This window comes from Symphodus melops (genome assembly GCF_947650265.1).
Source record: "Symphodus melops genome assembly, chromosome: 13".
In the NCBI taxonomy this organism is placed as follows: domain Eukaryota; kingdom Metazoa; phylum Chordata; class Actinopteri; order Labriformes; family Labridae; genus Symphodus; species Symphodus melops.
In genome coordinates, this window is record NC_136703.1 from 15,857,544 (window position 1) to 15,875,026 (window position 17,483).

The 17,483-nt window shown below is 40.7% G+C and overlaps 1 protein-coding gene across 16 annotated transcripts in view; it reads right to left on the reverse strand.

Annotated features, from left to right (window-relative positions):
• The window catches only part of LOC306833597 (ERC protein 2-like), a 141,293-nt gene that overhangs the window by 79,696 nt on the left and 44,114 nt on the right, over positions 1-17,483 (reverse strand). For 12 of the 16 annotated variants that reach the window (XM_079358958.1, XM_079358957.1, XM_079358959.1 and 9 more), the window contains 5 exons: positions 14,004-14,141; positions 10,036-10,224; positions 5,982-6,023; positions 5,168-5,361; positions 4,848-4,862 (listed from right to left, as the gene is read on the reverse strand). In XM_079358958.1, the coding sequence (XP_079215084.1) occupies positions 4,848-4,862; positions 5,168-5,361; positions 5,982-6,023; positions 10,036-10,224; positions 14,004-14,141 (578 nt within the window). The remainder of the gene's footprint in view (positions 1-4,847; positions 4,863-5,167; positions 5,362-5,981; positions 6,024-10,035; positions 10,225-14,003; positions 14,142-17,483) is intronic. The other 4 variants (XM_079358956.1, XM_079358966.1, XM_079358961.1 and 1 more) reach the window with 1 other exon arrangement.

A 17,483-nucleotide genomic window follows, 5' to 3' on the forward strand; every position in this document is an offset into this window, starting at 1 on the left:
CGTTAAACATTGTTTACTCTTCTTTTAGATGTTGAAATTGCAATCTAGTCTGAACAGCATCAGAAAAAAAAGAATGATCAATCCTCTAACTTCCCTCTATTATTGTTGCTGACATGCCCTTGAGCAAGGCCCAGATAATAAGTGGCTGCAGCAGAGCTGCCGAGTGCCTCACAGCAGGAAGCTGCAGCTACACTGGGCCGCTCCCAGTTCTGAAAAACAGAACATCTGAAACTATGACTCTAAAGTCGGTCGTTGAAAGAAATGAGTATGCATACTTGTTTGGCTTTGTCTGATTTAATAAAGATCAAAAGCAGAAATTACCTTTCAAGTGAAATAACAAAACAAAAAACAGATTTCCATCTGTTTAAGGATCTTAATTCTTACTTTCCTGTTCTCTTTTAAGACAGCAAAGATGAACGTTTCCCTCGAATGTCAAGCAGACAAGGATTCACCGGGGAAACTCATGCAAAAACTGATAGATATGATCAGAATTTAACATATTTTCTGTGAAGTGCAAAGAGAGGAGGGAAGCAGGATGAAGAGGAGGAGAAATTTTACACTATGAAAGAGTGTTTGATGTAGTTAAGACAGAAATCTGAGCTTCCTATCTTGAAGAAAAAATCCTAGTACAGAAAATCTATTTCTAACTGACGGATGCTTCACGATGTTAAGGCATGCCGTATTGCAATATGAATGCAGTTGATATTGCACTTACAGCAGGGAATTGTCTGTTGATTTTGATGTTTGTGCTGCAGAGGCAACTTGTTTAAATTATTTTTTTTTTTCATCTCATGGCCCTTAACAAAAAGCAGATCAAGGATGTAACCTTTTTTATTATTTAGAGAGATTTAACACCTAACACACTGCTACAGTGAAAAAGTTCCACTTTAGCAGTACCAGATTCGTTGATAACTCGTATCTACACTGACCAGGATATCTCGACAGTCAGTAAAACAAGAAGTTAACCAGTCCAATTCAAAGCTAAAGACACCTGTGAATACACAGAAAAAGCCTTTTCATAAAGACTTATTATACACAGAGACTTTAGAAGGAATCTGTGTATTGGCGCGTATGCATACAGCTGTATTCAAAGACTGATGCTCTCAACATCTGGAGTTTGATTATAATCATAGGAATAAGGCCAACAATGATTGGTGTGTGTTTACTTCTTGGTTTTTGAGTGTGTGAATATTTATCATCCAACACTGTGTGATTTCTATCCGCCAACCGACCCTTACCAACTCAACTACCAACATGCATTCCCCTCAGTTTCACCCTGAGCACCCACGTGCACACGTACACACATGCAGACAATGAAGCATACACATTAACAAACACACACACGCACACAAACACACCTCCCTTTTCCTGCAGCCCTCCCCTACATACCAACGTACTTTTCAGGTCAACACATGAGATATTGTGTGACTGGGAGGCTGAATTATTTCTCAAAGTTTGGCCCCCACATCACGGCAGACATTAGAAATGTGGGACTGTAACAACATTTAGAAGAATGCAATAGTGTAAATCAATCTGTTCTATAGACTATAGAAGCAAGACTATAAAATATGCAATAATAAAATCCATCATTTGTGTATAATCTAAAGTCTTGACGTAAAGCCTGAGTCACTTGACAAATGGAGCATAATCTGATTGGCTGGATATTGTTTTGACTTGATTGCTAATGGTTGCTTTCCAGATGTTTAATTGGAAATCCATACTTCGTATCTTGGCATCTGAATTTGACCAAACAAATTTGAGCAACTACAAAATATATTAGCGGAATTTTCCACCTCATAGTTTGGCATCTGAATTCAGTCCATCAATAAAAATGTTTAAGTAAATACGGTCCAGATTCATTTAACAACTTTTGTCATATTTATATCTGAATTTTCTACACTGCAGAATCTGGATAACAAGATAAAACAAGATTCTTTTAGATGTTTACTTACTCCTGGTTTAAATGTTGGTTCAATTTGGTCATATTTAAAAAGTCATTATTGAATTCACCATTTTATAAATAAGGAACACAAACTGAACCTGACTCCTATTATTATTATGGAAGTCCTCTATATCTAAATAAACTTCTGAAGGAGCTAAATAACAATGGCTTTCAGAGCTCTTCTTAACAAACTAAATTATGAGCATTAGTGTTAGCAGATGATACAGATGCCTTCTACAAAGCCTCTTACATGTCCCTGATCATCCAAGCTGATTATCTCAGAATAACACCTTCTAACAAAACAGCACCAAAAACGCCAACAATAACCTGCCTACTTCTATCACTGATGAATTACAGTCAACCTGAGATCTGCACTCTAAAATAGCAGACAGTAATTCTCTCCTGTGCTGGAAGGTATTTATTACAATGAATATCGTGCGACATTTATCTTTACTTCTCTTTGCCAAGTGGATGAAAAAGTATCTACTTCCTCAAATGTTCTTCCCGGGTTTCTCCCAGATAGTGGTTAATAGGTCATCTGACCGAGGTCCAACAGAAACACTGATTAAAAAGACATTCATTCTCTACGGAAAAATCGTGCAGTTTTACACAGAAGTCCAATCAGCACACAGAGCCCCTGCTGCCAAGTGATGCAAGTGTGCAAATACAAAGGTATTCAAAACAAGTCTTAAGACTGTCTTTATGGTTTATGTGTTTCTACTCTTTATGTAACAAGAATGTACCTACAATAACATTATTCTCTACTATTATCTAAAACACTTCTACAAAGGTAATATATAAAGTACTTTATGATTTGCTCCTGACTTTTTATATCTACTTTTTTCTGATCCAAATATGTTGGCAGCTTAAGATGACTGCAGTGGACTTCTTCTGATAACCTCTGACTGACCTGTAGGCACTGACCTGAGAGCAGGGGTCAGACCAGTCTGATAGGAGTGACTAGCTGACTCTAATGAGAAAGCAGACATGATATAAAGGCAAGAGATGGAAAATAAACTCCCATCACAAATTCTCCCTGGCCCAAAAAGCGGCTGTGCTCATGAATGTGTGTGAAAAACTCACAGCACCGATCAACACACTCTTGTGACAGCTGTATGTAGGGAAAAGTATGACGCATGCACGTACACCTGGAAACAGAGAGTGGACTGTGTGAACTAACTCTGCGGGAGCTACTGTATCCCCATTATACTTGATTCTTGTGTGTTCCCACACAGTTTGAGTCAGCACTTGGGTTTCTTGCCAGAGTTGAGAGTCCGTAAAACAGGCAATGAATGAGGCAGGAAACTATGTTGGATGCAGAACATGCAGCCCATCCAGATAGCTTTGAATGCACTCGGAAACATAGCTAACATTATCACACATAAGGGGGCAACGGTGGGCTGATAAATAGTTTTTTACTTGTTTTTTACAGTTGGGCTACTTTTGTGCTACAAGTAATCTTCTTACAGAAAAAAACCATCCAACATCAATAAATAGACTGTATCTGTGTCTTATTCAGACACAAACTAAGGGAAACAAATGGATGTTTTTTTTTTCTTGGATTCACACACAAACTTGTCATCAACATACAACCAAGCACTCAAACAGCTTCTCTTTGCTGGCACAATACAACCACTCATTTGGGTGCGTGTACACACCATGCCAATCCATAAATCAGTTGATAATTGAGTAGCACTGTGCCAGTAATAAACAGAGTAATATAAACAGTCAATGTCTGGGATACTACACCTCCCACTGGCATGCTGTTGGCTGACTGCCTGGCCAACTCAAAAACGTACACGCACAAACACTTGCTGTATGCACTTACAGTGATGCAATGACAGAAACACAAGCACTTATTGAGGTCATGGTTCATTTTTGTTTTCTTAGTTTATTCCTTATTTTATTTGAAGTTGTCATTTCCTCTTGTATTTGGTGTTTTCCTTTCTTGGGCTTCTACATTTCCCTGTATGCATTTCCATAGTCTTGTCTTTCGTGTTTTCTGTTTTACTCAGTATTAATTCTTCTATATCTTCTCTTTTCTAACCTGTTGCCCTTGTGCTATTTTATTTTGGATACTAGTCTGCAGTGTTTTATTTTGTTTTTCGTCCCCAGTGTTTGTTGTCTTGTTTTACTTCCTACCTTTACTTCAGTACCGCATGTAATCTACAACTGATGGTCACTATACAAGAAATATACATCATCATGCATTGCGGCTGGAAGCTGTTTGCTAGCATAAAGTGGCTTTGAACTGCCCTAAGATGAACGAGAGGAGCGACCAGCATGAACAGAGAAAATCAAAGATGTTCATATTTGAAGGGATTTCAGTGAAATGTATAAGCCTTTTAAATACAGCGTAAAGGTTGTTCAATAGGGTAACAGTTTTTTTGATGATGATGATGATGATGATGATGACAGGCATGAGTCTGTAAGCACAAATAAATGAGCTTGGTACTTTATGATATGTGATACTTTTTTAATTCAGAATTTAATCATAATATGTTTCAACTGTTAAGGTTAGAAAAATAGAAAAAAAACAAACAGAATCATAGTGATGAAACATGGAGATGCTCACAGAAGGGAACACAACAGAGAAGCTATACGTCTTCAGTGATGTGCATCAGGAAACGTATAAAGTCTCTGGTTGTGTTGATGCAGTGACAGGAATAAGAACCAGCTTTGTGTTTCAGTAGTAGCCTTGTACATTTACTATCCCACTTCGATCGTCAAACATAAGATTGCTTGCAATTAAATTTTGAGCCAAATTGCCCAATTTTCCAAGTTATTACCTGGGAAAGTTTAACATCAACCCAACAATCACGGCACAGCGTCAGAAGTGAAGCTCATGGAAAATGTAGGGAGTATGATGATGGTATGTTTAACAGGCACACGGAGGAGTACTTACCCTGGTCTGCAGATGCTGTTACAGAAACAAATAGTGAAACATTAAGCCAAATGATTCAAAATAATACATGAACATAGGTCACGTGCATTTCCAGAGTGTGGTTACATCAGGGGAAAATCATGACTGTGTGGAAGTGGTCTGAAGTGCAGAGAGGACACAATCTAGACAGTTTATGTCTTGGGGATTACTCCTTTGTAAATAGAACACTTAGAAATGAATTGAGGTCTTGCAAAGATTTGGTCACTTGGAAGGACAGTGCTCTCTGAGAACACCCACATGTTGTCCTTTGATGGATATATAGTTTGAATTTTGACCCTCACCTCTCAAGATCAGCAATTTTCTTCTCCTTGCACGATTTGTCCTTCTCAGCGTCCCGTAGAGCTGTCATTAACCTTTCCACCTCTGCTTGTGACTTCCCCGATTCCTCTCTGTTGCGGGCAACCTCTTGCTCCAGGAGCCTCAGGCGATCTGCGATGTCTGGACATTTCCGTAATGCTTCTTCTATGTTCTGGGTCTTCGGGGAGGTAGAAAGCACACAGAGAGGGAATGGTTGCATTGGGTAAAAAGATTGCGATGCCGTACTACAAAAATGATTTCGAGACAGTTAAAAAGATCTTAAACGCAGCTCTTTAAGCTCTCTACGTTTTAAACATCCTTGTCGGCTTCAAAGATCTTTCAATATAAACTGTTACATTGCACCTTCTTCAACCCCCATTAGCCTTAGCTGTACTGTAAGCAAATTGAAAAGCACGTTTTTGTCCTTCCCGAATGAATCAGCTCTAGACTAGTTTTAGATAAATATAGCTGAGGCTAAAGCTCACAATTGACACCACAGGCCGCTGAAGTGGAGCTGGACTTTTAGTGCTGCGTCGACTGACCAAGTAGAGCTAAGTATGACACACTGTTACTGAAAAGGAGAAAGGACAGACAGGGCTGATGGACACTGAGCTACGCATGACCAAGTACAGCTCAAACATTAAAGCTAAGCTAGGTCTGGCAAGGGAGAGCTAAGATGTCTTGTAAATGTCTCAGAACACACGACATACACACACACACACACACACACACACACACACACACACACACACACACACACAATACCAGGAATAAACAAGAGCCATGACAGAAACCTACCGAGGGGCTTCCTGCTGGTAGCCCATCTACTTTTGCTGGCACCTAGAAAGAAGTATAAAAGTTATAAAAAGATGGAAAATAAGAATAAAAAAACAATTATGGTCTCAACATTGTAGGGTCTGAACAATTTGATACAGAAAATTACACATGGTCGGTTGTGAGCTCATCGTCCATGAGTAGATTCGAAAGTTTAAAGAAACAGTAAGGCAATCCTATGTGGTTAGGGTCACAATGTAGCTGAAGCAGAACCAATCTGTACCCCCCCAATCCACTCTCAGCCCCCTCCCGATCCCTATGCTGCCTGCATTTCTGTGGTTTGCTTCTATCAGTTCTCTCCCTGGGGCGTCCGTCAAGTCGAGTTTGGAGTTCAGTCATTATCATTATAAAATTACCATCTCCCTCTGTTGGGCTGCGATTTTACGAGACCACCAAACATCTAAGATTGAAGAAAAAAGTAACACTGATGAATTCTTTGTTCTCTGAGAAAAATATCCCAAAGGAAGTTTGCAACCTAGAATTATCTTCCTCCCCACTTTATTCCTCCTTTCTTTAGTCCTAACGTCTCTCCCTGCGATGTGTTGGAGAAGATTGTTGAACTTGTTGAAACAGCTGAGGCCAGTGGTTTAAACATCATCAAGAGAATGTGTGCAAAGACACAGCGGGCGATTTATTTCTAGGTCGACATATGTCTGGGACTGTTCTCTACTCGAGTCTGTCATTAGTAAAACAAGGAATGTCTGTTATCTCTTAACATGGCCGAATGTGAAGAAATGAATTCTTCCTCATTCAGCAGATAAACCATATGTTAAAAATCTGATGGGTGACACAACCATGGGAGCAGCATTAGGAGAACAACTATATGTGTAAAAGGTTCTGCTTTTTCACTTGTAATAGAGGCCCACATTTTGCCAGCTTTTTTCATAAAACAGAGATTTAAAAAAATAATTCTCCTTTTATACCATTTTGTAATACCGGAATTCGTAAATTCAGCATAGCCTTAAGCTTTTTATTTAGACCCATACTAAACCTCAGGAGCAACAAATAGTAGAGTGCTTACCTTAAAACCTTTAGAAATGCTGAGTCAGAGAATCTCAGATTTTTTACTTGATACCACATTTTATAGTTTTGCTGTGGCTTACGTTACACTCTCTTTTAGTGTCAGACTGTTGTTGTTCGAAATCAAAGTGAAATAAACTCTCTCTTTTATTTCGCTGCTCTAAATCAGTAATGTCAGTGGCAGCTATGGTGGCAGCACAGCGTAGCTAGCAGTATATGATCTGTATAGGAGCAACTTAATGTGTAAAGGTTTAAAATCAGTCTGAATCAGTATTATTATTCTCTCAGTCTGGTGTTTGTTTCCTATCTCAATGAATCAATTTGTCCACGATGCAGTGTGTCAGTGTGTGACCTTAAAAAGCCCTTTGAGCTCGTCAATGCGAGCGTTTACTCTCGTGCCTCTATAAGTTAAATGGCCTGAAAAGAGGGGAACACTTGGCAAGCAGAGGTACTGTTTCCCTCGACCTCACCCCACATTACCTCCACGACTCTTCTTACACACACTCCTGCGCTCAAAGCCAATCTCAGCGTGCACAAAATGCATTAGGCGTAAGTGGACTAGAGTTTGTTATATTTTTTGAAGAGGAAACACAGGCAGGATAACAGCCGCGGCTGAGAGGAGCGCTGGTCCAGCAGGAATTTGTGATATTATGACAGAAGGTGAAAGGCCAGTAAAGATATGATTACATATACGGTAACTAAAATTATTATCATTCCCGGAGATGTGTCTGAAGTGAAAACAGTACAAATAAGTTAAATATGTGTGGCCATCAGCATCTGCACTCGGTTATTTAACTCCTGGTGAGAAGAAAGCCAGATACACCAAAGCTGGGCAGCATGTAAATGGAAGTAGTAAATCTGTCTCTGCGTATATACTGTATGTCAGAGGCCGACAGGTACAGGAATGTTGAGGCCGACGTAAAAAATCTCCATAATATCTACAGGGAAACCTGGTTGGAAGAAAGACTTAACAATTTTTTGAAGAGGACTCCAAAGTTGACGCGTGGTGCCTCTCTTGTGATTTAAGGTCAACCTTCCATAGAAAGGTCGCTGTCTTACAGTTTCACTCTTCTAAGAGCTAGTGTTTAGTTAACTCCTTTATTAACCTCGGAATCAACGGATGCTGCTTTATGGGAAAAGGATGAGGATGCAATAAAGTCAACAGAGTTCTGAGGTCAGGATAAAAGCTCCGCTAACAGCTTGAATGAGTCAGAAATACAAATATCTACAAACACAGTGAGTGGGCCACTGTGTGTTCCACATCTTCAAAGAGAGGTAAACTGAGCTTAAGTCTCCCTTTTTTTGGAAATATTTGTGATTAACGTTAAATAAGAACTTCTTCGACACCAGTATGTTTATCAATAAAACCATTTTAAAAAGCATGGAGCTTGTTTCTGAAACACTGAATTGGTGTTTATACCATTAAAACATGTGAGAGCCAAAAGGGGAATTTAGCTTATTTCTTCAAGATATTTTTTTTATAATTAAATCTAACCACTGCTATAAATTGTAAGGGAATATCCAATATAAATGACCACACCCGAACTTAGTGCTGTAACATCATTATCAAACCAAATTCCACTCTGAGCAATGAACTCAATAAAGTCTCCAGTTCATTGCTTAGTTTATTCCTTATTAATTATTTTTTGCCCTTCAATTCACTTATTACATCAACCTGACCAATCAGATGAATCCATGGGGACTCAGAGGCTGCAGTGAATTGCCCTTTTCTGTTAGTTTGAAACCTTTCCCCATGTGTAGAACAACGTATGTTGGAATTGATTCTGCGATAGTTCTGTCTTTAAAACAACAGCGCACGTAGCCGTCGGTATCGAATCATGTCTTACGCCGGCTGATTGCACTGAGATTCACCATGTCTCTTTACCTCTTGTCTACTGAGTATTAACAACTGCCCAACCTGTTACACTCCACTGCATTACAATAGGATCACGCACATCAACACACGCAGCTGCACGCACACACAAATGCACAAACTCATAAACACAAAAACATCATCTGTCTTTCTGTAGAATCTGTCACTTTACATAACAGGCCCTGATTGCTGCCACTGCACAAAATAGTCCAATTATTGCAACAATTCAGTCAGAGTGTGAATCTGCTCACGACAAAGGGTAATGGAGCGAGTGTTGCTTTCATGTTGTGCAGCGTCAACATTCAACAAGATGTAATTTCGCAAGAATGAGACGTATGTATGTTCTCTAAGGGAATAAAAGAAAATATTCTCATAAATTCGAGCAGGGCGAGAGTCTGTCCTGGCTTGTAAGCCTCGCAGAGTCAAAAGAGAGGGAGAAAAAAAAAAGACAGCGAGGCCTCTGGCTTGGCACCCAAACAGGAATCGAGGGATCTTTTACCTCCATAAATCATTCTCTCTTAATTCATCCCTTTATCCTGTAGGACAAAGTGCAGGCAGGCTCTTTGCTAGGGAGTTTCTAACAGTATTTTGAAGGCTCACAGGGAGGTAAGAGAGTGAAATTGCTGTTACTGTAGATGTTAACAGTGTAAGTACAGGGTACAAATAGCATATTACAACCACTGCAGAGTGTCTGTAAAGTAAATTCTTGTAATTCTTTATGTACAATAAAACATAATTCTAAAGTGTCATGTTGTTCTTTTGAAGTGTCGAACAGTAAAAGCTTTGACAAAAATATTGCTTATTTGTTTTATAGCGTCTGTGAAATGAGATTTGATGTTTTTCAGCACAAGTCTGCTTGCATGTGCAAGTCAGCTATAATGTTGGCAACGATGAAATATTAATTACTGTGGGTTCGTAGCGGCAGACAAATGCCAGACGAGCATTTTTGAGCTGTTGGGTAAAATTCTCAGATCAACACGCAAATTCTTCTGACAGTGAGTTTTTTTTTTTTGTTTTTTTTTAGAATACATCCTATATTTTACAATAATCCTGATAACAATTACAACAACAAACATTCTGCACATCATTAAATACTAAGTCGGCATCCAAACAATCTCCACTGACCTCTCCGTCAGGCCTCTGGATCGGCGTCGGGCTGCGGTTGACAGGTTGACTCTGGGACATGTTGTGGGGCTGCAGGGCTGAAAGTTTCTCCTTTAACTCCTGATTCTCTTTCCTCATCTGATCCAGCTCCTCCAGGTGGACCCTGTCCTCCCGCTCCTTCTGCTCACGCAAATTCTCAATCACTCGCTCCTGAGAGAGTGAAAAACAACAGATTTAAGAAAAGTAGCATTGAGACGGTGGTGTGACAAGGAATGAGTTTAAGATGCTACAAATCCATGATTTGGATAAAAGCTCATTAAGACGAATTGTGATAAGATTGAGGTTGTTTTTTTTTCTATTATTATTCCCAGGGCGAGAGATCATTGGTCCTCTGTGATTACAGTTCTTTCCTATCATTACTGAAAGTTTGAGCCAGTCTCTTGCTGAATTGGCTCGCCAGCATGCTTCACAAAGTGCGGCCAAAGACAAACTCATAAATGCCCGTCATAAATAATACTGCCATAAATAATAGCAGGGACACGGGGAGATGAGGGCCAACTAGGACAGAGAGAGTTGGAGGAAGGAGGAGAAGGGCTGAGGGAGTGAGACAGATTTATTGAGAACAGATTCGACAGTACTGTAGATCACTTCCTTACAGCTCCACATTGCCTTCTGATAAACGTAGCTGGAATGTTTACATCATAACTTAACTCTGTGCTCTGATCACTTTGGACAGCAGGGGGATCACGGCTTGGGGCATTGGCCTGTGACCAGCTCCACACCATGGGTGGTGGACTATGTAAGGTGTGTGTAGTCGGTGTGTTACAGTGTATGTGTGTGTTAAGGTGTGGACAGAAGTGATTACCAAGGTGTTTACTCAGGTGTTTATTTAGGCACGGAGTGAAAGTCAGCAGTGAGGCTTTATGATGTGGCATCACCACATGATTGGCAGCTTTAATCTCTAGGCTATTGGACAAATACAGCCACTAACTAGACCTGGCTGAGTTACCACTCTGCATACTGGGCTTCGGATGGGAGGACAAGAGAGGGGAAAATGGAGAGAGAGAAGAAAGAAGGAGAGAGCTCAGATGGCTAATAGGTCCTGGGTGTCTTCCTCATATTGTGAAATACCTCTAGGATGTTTGGGGTTGAGAGTGAGAGACGAGGATGTGATCATGAAATCTACGTCTGTAAGACTTAAGTGTGGCGCTCATGAAAACACAAAAAACTTGCACAAACAGTATAACTAACACACACACACACACACACACACACACACACACACACACACACACACACACACACACACACACACACACACACACACACACACACACACACACACACACACACACACACACACACACACACACACACACACACCAAAGAGCAGGGCTGGGCCTGGGCACAATGCCCTAGCTTGTTAATTAGAACCACAGCAGTGTGGCGAACAACTGGCTCCGAGAGCATCTTTGTGACAGGGTGTGTGATTAGCAACACACACACACTCTCTTGTAAACACATTACACACACCCTGTGTTGACCACAAAGTCTGAAACGCTCGCCAACGTTCTCCTCATCCCAGCTGAATTATATGTAGGCTATATCAGAAGTGGTTTCTGGGTAAACAGATGGGCCACGGCGGGAAAAAGGATTGAAAGTTTATTGTGCCCATTATGCTATTCATTTCAAAGTCTGTCGGCACCAGAAACAAAATGAGGTGATAAAAAAACATTCCAAGTGAAAACATGTAAGTGTGTTGGTCCTAGTGTTGTAAACAGAATGAATCTTACATCTTGTCTATTAATAGATTGATTTTCGGAGAACACATAAAGATTGCATCGATCAGAGGTGAAAAGGTTTGAATTCAACTTTTAACACTTTGGCACAATTTACTCTTCAAGACAGGAGCAATCATTTCAGTTCATCAATCATCAGAGCATTAACAATCAATGATTTATTTCTACATTCTCCACAATATTTCTATAGTACTTTGACATGTCCAAACTCTTTAATCACCTACTTACTCGTCATGTAACCAAGACGAGAGGGCACTATTTATAAAATATACTCCAAAGATTTTACACATAAATATAGCAGAAATCCAGTATATATTCTCTGAAAATATAGATAAGATAAGATAAAAGAAGGATACTGTGCTCAGTGCCTATTTGAATATCAAATCAAATGTCCACGTGCAAACGTACACGAGCAAACTAAAGGGCACTACCATTAGCCTGCTAACACGACAATGTAACTCGAGTTGTTTTGGTCGCATATTCTTCCTTTAACAGATACTGTAACAGAGCTGTCTGCATTGGTGACAACCCTACCCAATTCTACATCCGGCCAAAAGTATACCAGCTGAATCGGATTTATCTTTTATTTTATAGAACATGCAGATATTTACATGGTAACCTTTTTTAGCCTGCAACGCCAAAGGCATCATCTCATTATAGATTGCAGTTCCAGTGTAGATACCATGATCCAAGAATCTGGCAACTCTGTGGTCATCATCAGAACAGTAGATAATATCAAATCACACTGTGTTTAATCCAGGCTAAAAATATCAACCATTCATTCAAGTTCATAAACACATCGCTCAAGGCTAGTGTCGACGAGAAGAGAAATAAGATGAACATTAGCATTGCAGCTCCTCGCAACTGACTTTTTTTTTTACCCAGAAGTACAAGAGAATTAGTGGCGTTTTATTAGGTGAATAACCTGTTCGTTCAAAAGCAAGGTACTTCACTGAAAACAAAACACCACAGTGGCCAACGAGTCCATTCATCTTTAAGTGTTAGTGGAAGCATGCTAGCTCAGTTGTGTTGAGGTGAGGCTTTATGGAGACCAGCTGCTCTCCCATGTTGCCAGAAAACAACAAACGCTGAATGTTTACGACCAACATCCACTCACCCGTCCATCCATATGGAGTTAGTCTGCTTGATTCACCTCAATTCACATGGCAGCCATAGAGCGCTGTGATTTTGACTCTGCTATGAATTTGACCATCCAATACAAACGGATTCACATGGAGTATGTTTGTAAGATCGTGTCTGTATTCCCTAATATCAGAGATAATTGATCAGGTTTGAAAACTGTTGAACAGAGTTATAAATGATGTTCAACACAACATATGACCCAGACTGTAATCTGATATGTCTTTGCGGCCTCTCTCATTATGTTTCCTCACAGACACCGATGCCTAATTTCTTTTTTCCTCTATAGGTTCTTGGCTGTGTTATCTTATTTTCCTTCCCTGTCTGATCCCTTAGCAACTTCATTTTTCGTGCCAGTTCTGCCTTTTCTCTTCTTCTTTCATATGTCTCGCACAAGTTACTAATTTTTTTTTACTCTGCCTCCACCCTTGCATTCCTTGACCTCACCCTCCCTTTATTCTCAGGCCACCTCTTCCATCAGGCCTGTGCCTCTTCTGCCATTCCACTTTTCCATCCTTCGATTCCTCAACCCTTTCAACACTTCTTTCCTCCTCTTATTCTATAGATCATACACTCCCTATGTTGAGCTCAGTTACTGACAAGGATTAATCCTCAGTCAACGTTCACCTAAGACCTCCGTTCTCTTAGTGCCGTCGTCTCACTCACTGTTTTCAGACAAGACCTCATCTAGTGTGGCCCAAAGTCCATAAATTAGGAGACTGTGTCAGTAAATTATGGCAGTGAGTCATTGCAAAGGCAACTTAATTAAGCCCTGTGCTGTATACAAGCTTCCTAAAAGACTAGTGTGCCTCAATGTGCAACATTTTCCAGGCTGTTCGAGACCAAGCGGTGGTCTAATGGTTTCATTTGTGAGTTTTAATGTCTGCACCTGACACACAAGTTTTGCATGTGGATTAGTTTTCCCACTATTAATTCAATCACTTTTCAAAAAGTCAAAACCCAACCCTTACCTTCAGTATTTTTTTTATTATTTTTTACTAACTAATCTATTCCCTCCAATTTCCCCTTGACTAAACTCCTGCTCTGTACCTTTTCTGACAGGGCTTCCTCCAGTGTGGACAGGGCTGTGTCTGTGTTGCTTGAGTCGGTTTGAAGGCCTTGGACCCTTTCCCTCAACCCAGCCAGCTGTTTGTCCTTATCCTTCAACTGCTCCAACAGGTTCTCGATCTGAAGAAAGAAAGACAAAATCAGAGACAGACAGAGAAAAAGAGGGGCCAAGGTTAGTAGGGTATTGATTTTACTGCTCGCTCCCCCTCACACAGATGTGGGTGCAGCAATTGGGAGGCATTCCAAAAGCTCGTTGTTGTTTTTTAGCCATGAATAATCAATGTTTTTATTTTAGGTTTGTACATACAGTACATAAATTGTAAATACTTGAAAAAAGGCCCAAAATATACAGGGGTGGCCAAAGTTTCGTCTATGTGTGGGAAACACTGCCTAAAAACTGTAATCATCTGGCACCAGACATAAACTCTCATGCTGTGAGTTAACCATCTTATTGACCAGAAGGCACAGACTGTATAGCTTTGTTAACTTGGCATTTGCCAACTCCACCAGTTCCATCCTTTTGTCCAGAAAATCACAGAGGAGACGGCCAGATTGCCGAACTAAAAGCTACAAAGAGAAGCCACTAAACCAATGGGTGATGTCACGATGGCTTCATTCATTATTTTCACTGTCTGTTGTCATACACCAGAACCCTGAAGGAATTATTCCATTGAGCACAGATTCATCAAGAAGATGAAAACAGACTCTGAATGGCGGTTTCGGCCTCGAGCTGGATTCAGCAACATCCTGTTGTAATCGTCATAGTCTGACGTGCAGCTGATAAATGAGCATCAATGAAAGCATCCACTGTACAGTTTAAGTTAAGACAGGTACAGATGGATCCACAAAGACAGTCGATCTAGCGCTCAGGGGACAACACAGCCATTAGCTACGAGCTCGTGTTACCAAACATGCTCCGGTCCCAGTTAAGCAGTGCCACACTAAGGGTTCATTCGGGCCTTAACTGTCTCTACATCATGCTTTCTGTGGCTAACCTCATGTCGATAAAGTGGTGGTGTAAAACCAGTTGTGGTTTTCAACAGTTTTTATCTGATGGACATACGCAAAACAGAACACAAACACACAAAAGACAGATGCAAAAGCACTTTGAACCACACAGGCACACATACAAACACAAAATGCTCCAGGCTGTACCAAACAAAACACTAGCAGATGCAGCTGTGGTAGGATGCAGTGCAATGAGACTCCAGAGGTCTACAAATTACAGTTACAAAGAGACAGCACATCTGGTGACCGGAAATGGTGACTTATGCCTTTAATTGTAACAGCCACACTGTACATTCTTTACAATTCTGAATTGACATCTTGAAGAAAAAAAAAAAAGTAGTGAGACTTAGACTTTCAGACTGGCACAGAGCATCGAGCGCAATCTTAAGGTTTTGTTTTTTTTTAACGAACAGACAAAGCACCATTGAGTCACTGCTGTAAAGAATTAATACCACATTTGACCCAAGTGGTCTGTTCTCAGATTAGGTCTAGTGTTCACAAAAGTAAAGCATAGAAAAGACTTCATTATTTTATGAACATGAGAATCCAATAAAAACAAGAAAAGCACTTCAGGACATCAAGAGACCATATTTGAACTGAAACTGTGACAAGGCAAAGAATGTCCAGAGGGGAGAAAGAGCTGCATTCCAGTCATGGGTACATAGATAGATAATGTCCAAATCTCCATGGCTATTTTACAAATGAATCCAGATTAGACTGTTGACTTTGGTGTTCTCCGCCCCCTGGAGGGAAAAAAACACAGATCCAAAGGAACCATCTTGGATTTCGGCGATGGAGCGAAAGTGGCGATTGGAGATCATGGGGTGGGAAAAAAGCAGCCAGAAGCCTTCAGCAGATCTTGATAGGTTAATGACAGTCATTACAGTACCAAGTTTAAGGCTCTGGTAGGTCAGTCCACAAGCGATAGGGACAATAAATCCTTCAGGGAATGATGGGAAAGCTTAACTTTACCAAAGGCAGATGCAATTCCCAGCAAGTCATGATTGCCGTGGGTGTGTTACATGAGATTTCAGGGCTGAGGAAGCACTTTTCACTGACTTTCTAAAGGATTTTAGCAAAGCTGGACCAGTTATAACATTTACAATCACCACATCATATGGTGCCAGTGAGGCCCCCGACAGCTTGCACAAGCCTGGTGCTTAAACGTGCTTATCTCCATCTGCAGTAAACACAGGAGGAAGTCCAAACAAACTCAATATCTGGCTTCTTGTCGGAGGAGCTCGGTAGCTTTGACATAACCTTTTTCTCCTGAATATGCACAGGAGCATATACAATTGCAGCCAAGCACGACCTCGCTCTTGTCACTATGGGTACCACAGGGCCCTATTTCAGGTTTAATTGAGTATGTTGCCTCCGGTCTTAGATAAATGATTACATTCTTCACCAGCCATAAGTTTGCTTTGGCCTGGTCTCACAAAATAACAACCTCTGTGATGAAATATTTAGCCTCGTCGCTGGGCCTTCTGTGAAATTGTGCAGGAAAAAAAACGTTCAACACAGCCTAAATCTGCGGATGAGAAAGAGTGACGTGAGCGGGGGATATGGGAAAGAGGGTGAGGAATTCTGAGCGAGTTTCTGAAAGTCAAAACATGCTCTGTGAAGAGAAATGCTTTCTGTTGGATAGGAGAGGCGCGGGGCAGCTGTTTACCTTTCTGGGAGAGAGAGGGGCCTCTCCTCCAGTAGCTCGATTGTTATGATGAGAACAGCAGTCATTCATTTTATCTCTCAGTGTGAGAGGCTACCTCCGACTTTTCTCCCGCATCCTTCTCTCTCTCTGTTTCACACACACGCACACACACACACACACACACACACACACACGCACACACACACACACACAGGCTTTTATCATTAAACCACAGTGCATATGTCATCCTACTCTCCAACCACACACACCTCCCGCAGAAGCAGACCACCAACGATAGAGCGGCTAAAGGCCAGGCACTGCGGTGTGGACTGTCTGTCTCAGCGAGCGCGTATCCTCCCGAGAAACTGACGTCTGACTACAGTCATCCCACACACACACGGCTCCCCACTGTTTAAAAACCCTACTGTTGACTCGGATAACTTTATCACCAAGCTGATAGGACGGGACCAAAAGAGGGGGTGTTGATGCATGGTTACCTTTAAATGACCTTGACTTTTGCAATTAGTAAACAGATGTAGCACCAACACAGAGTGAAAGCGCTTCAAAACACAAGATGTAGAGAAACTAAGTACGGTAATTGAAATGGACATAACTGTGTGTGTGAAAATGAAAAAGTAGTTAAGAGGGGCTCAACAGAAGCTACTTTTGATACAATTTCAGTAAAAAAAAAAAAAAGAAAAGAAAAGTTAATCACACTCAGTGACGTTGCTTAAGTTGAAGTGTTATGACTTAACATTCAATTGGCGTAACTGGAGAACTATAGAGTTGTGTTGTCATTGTTGAAA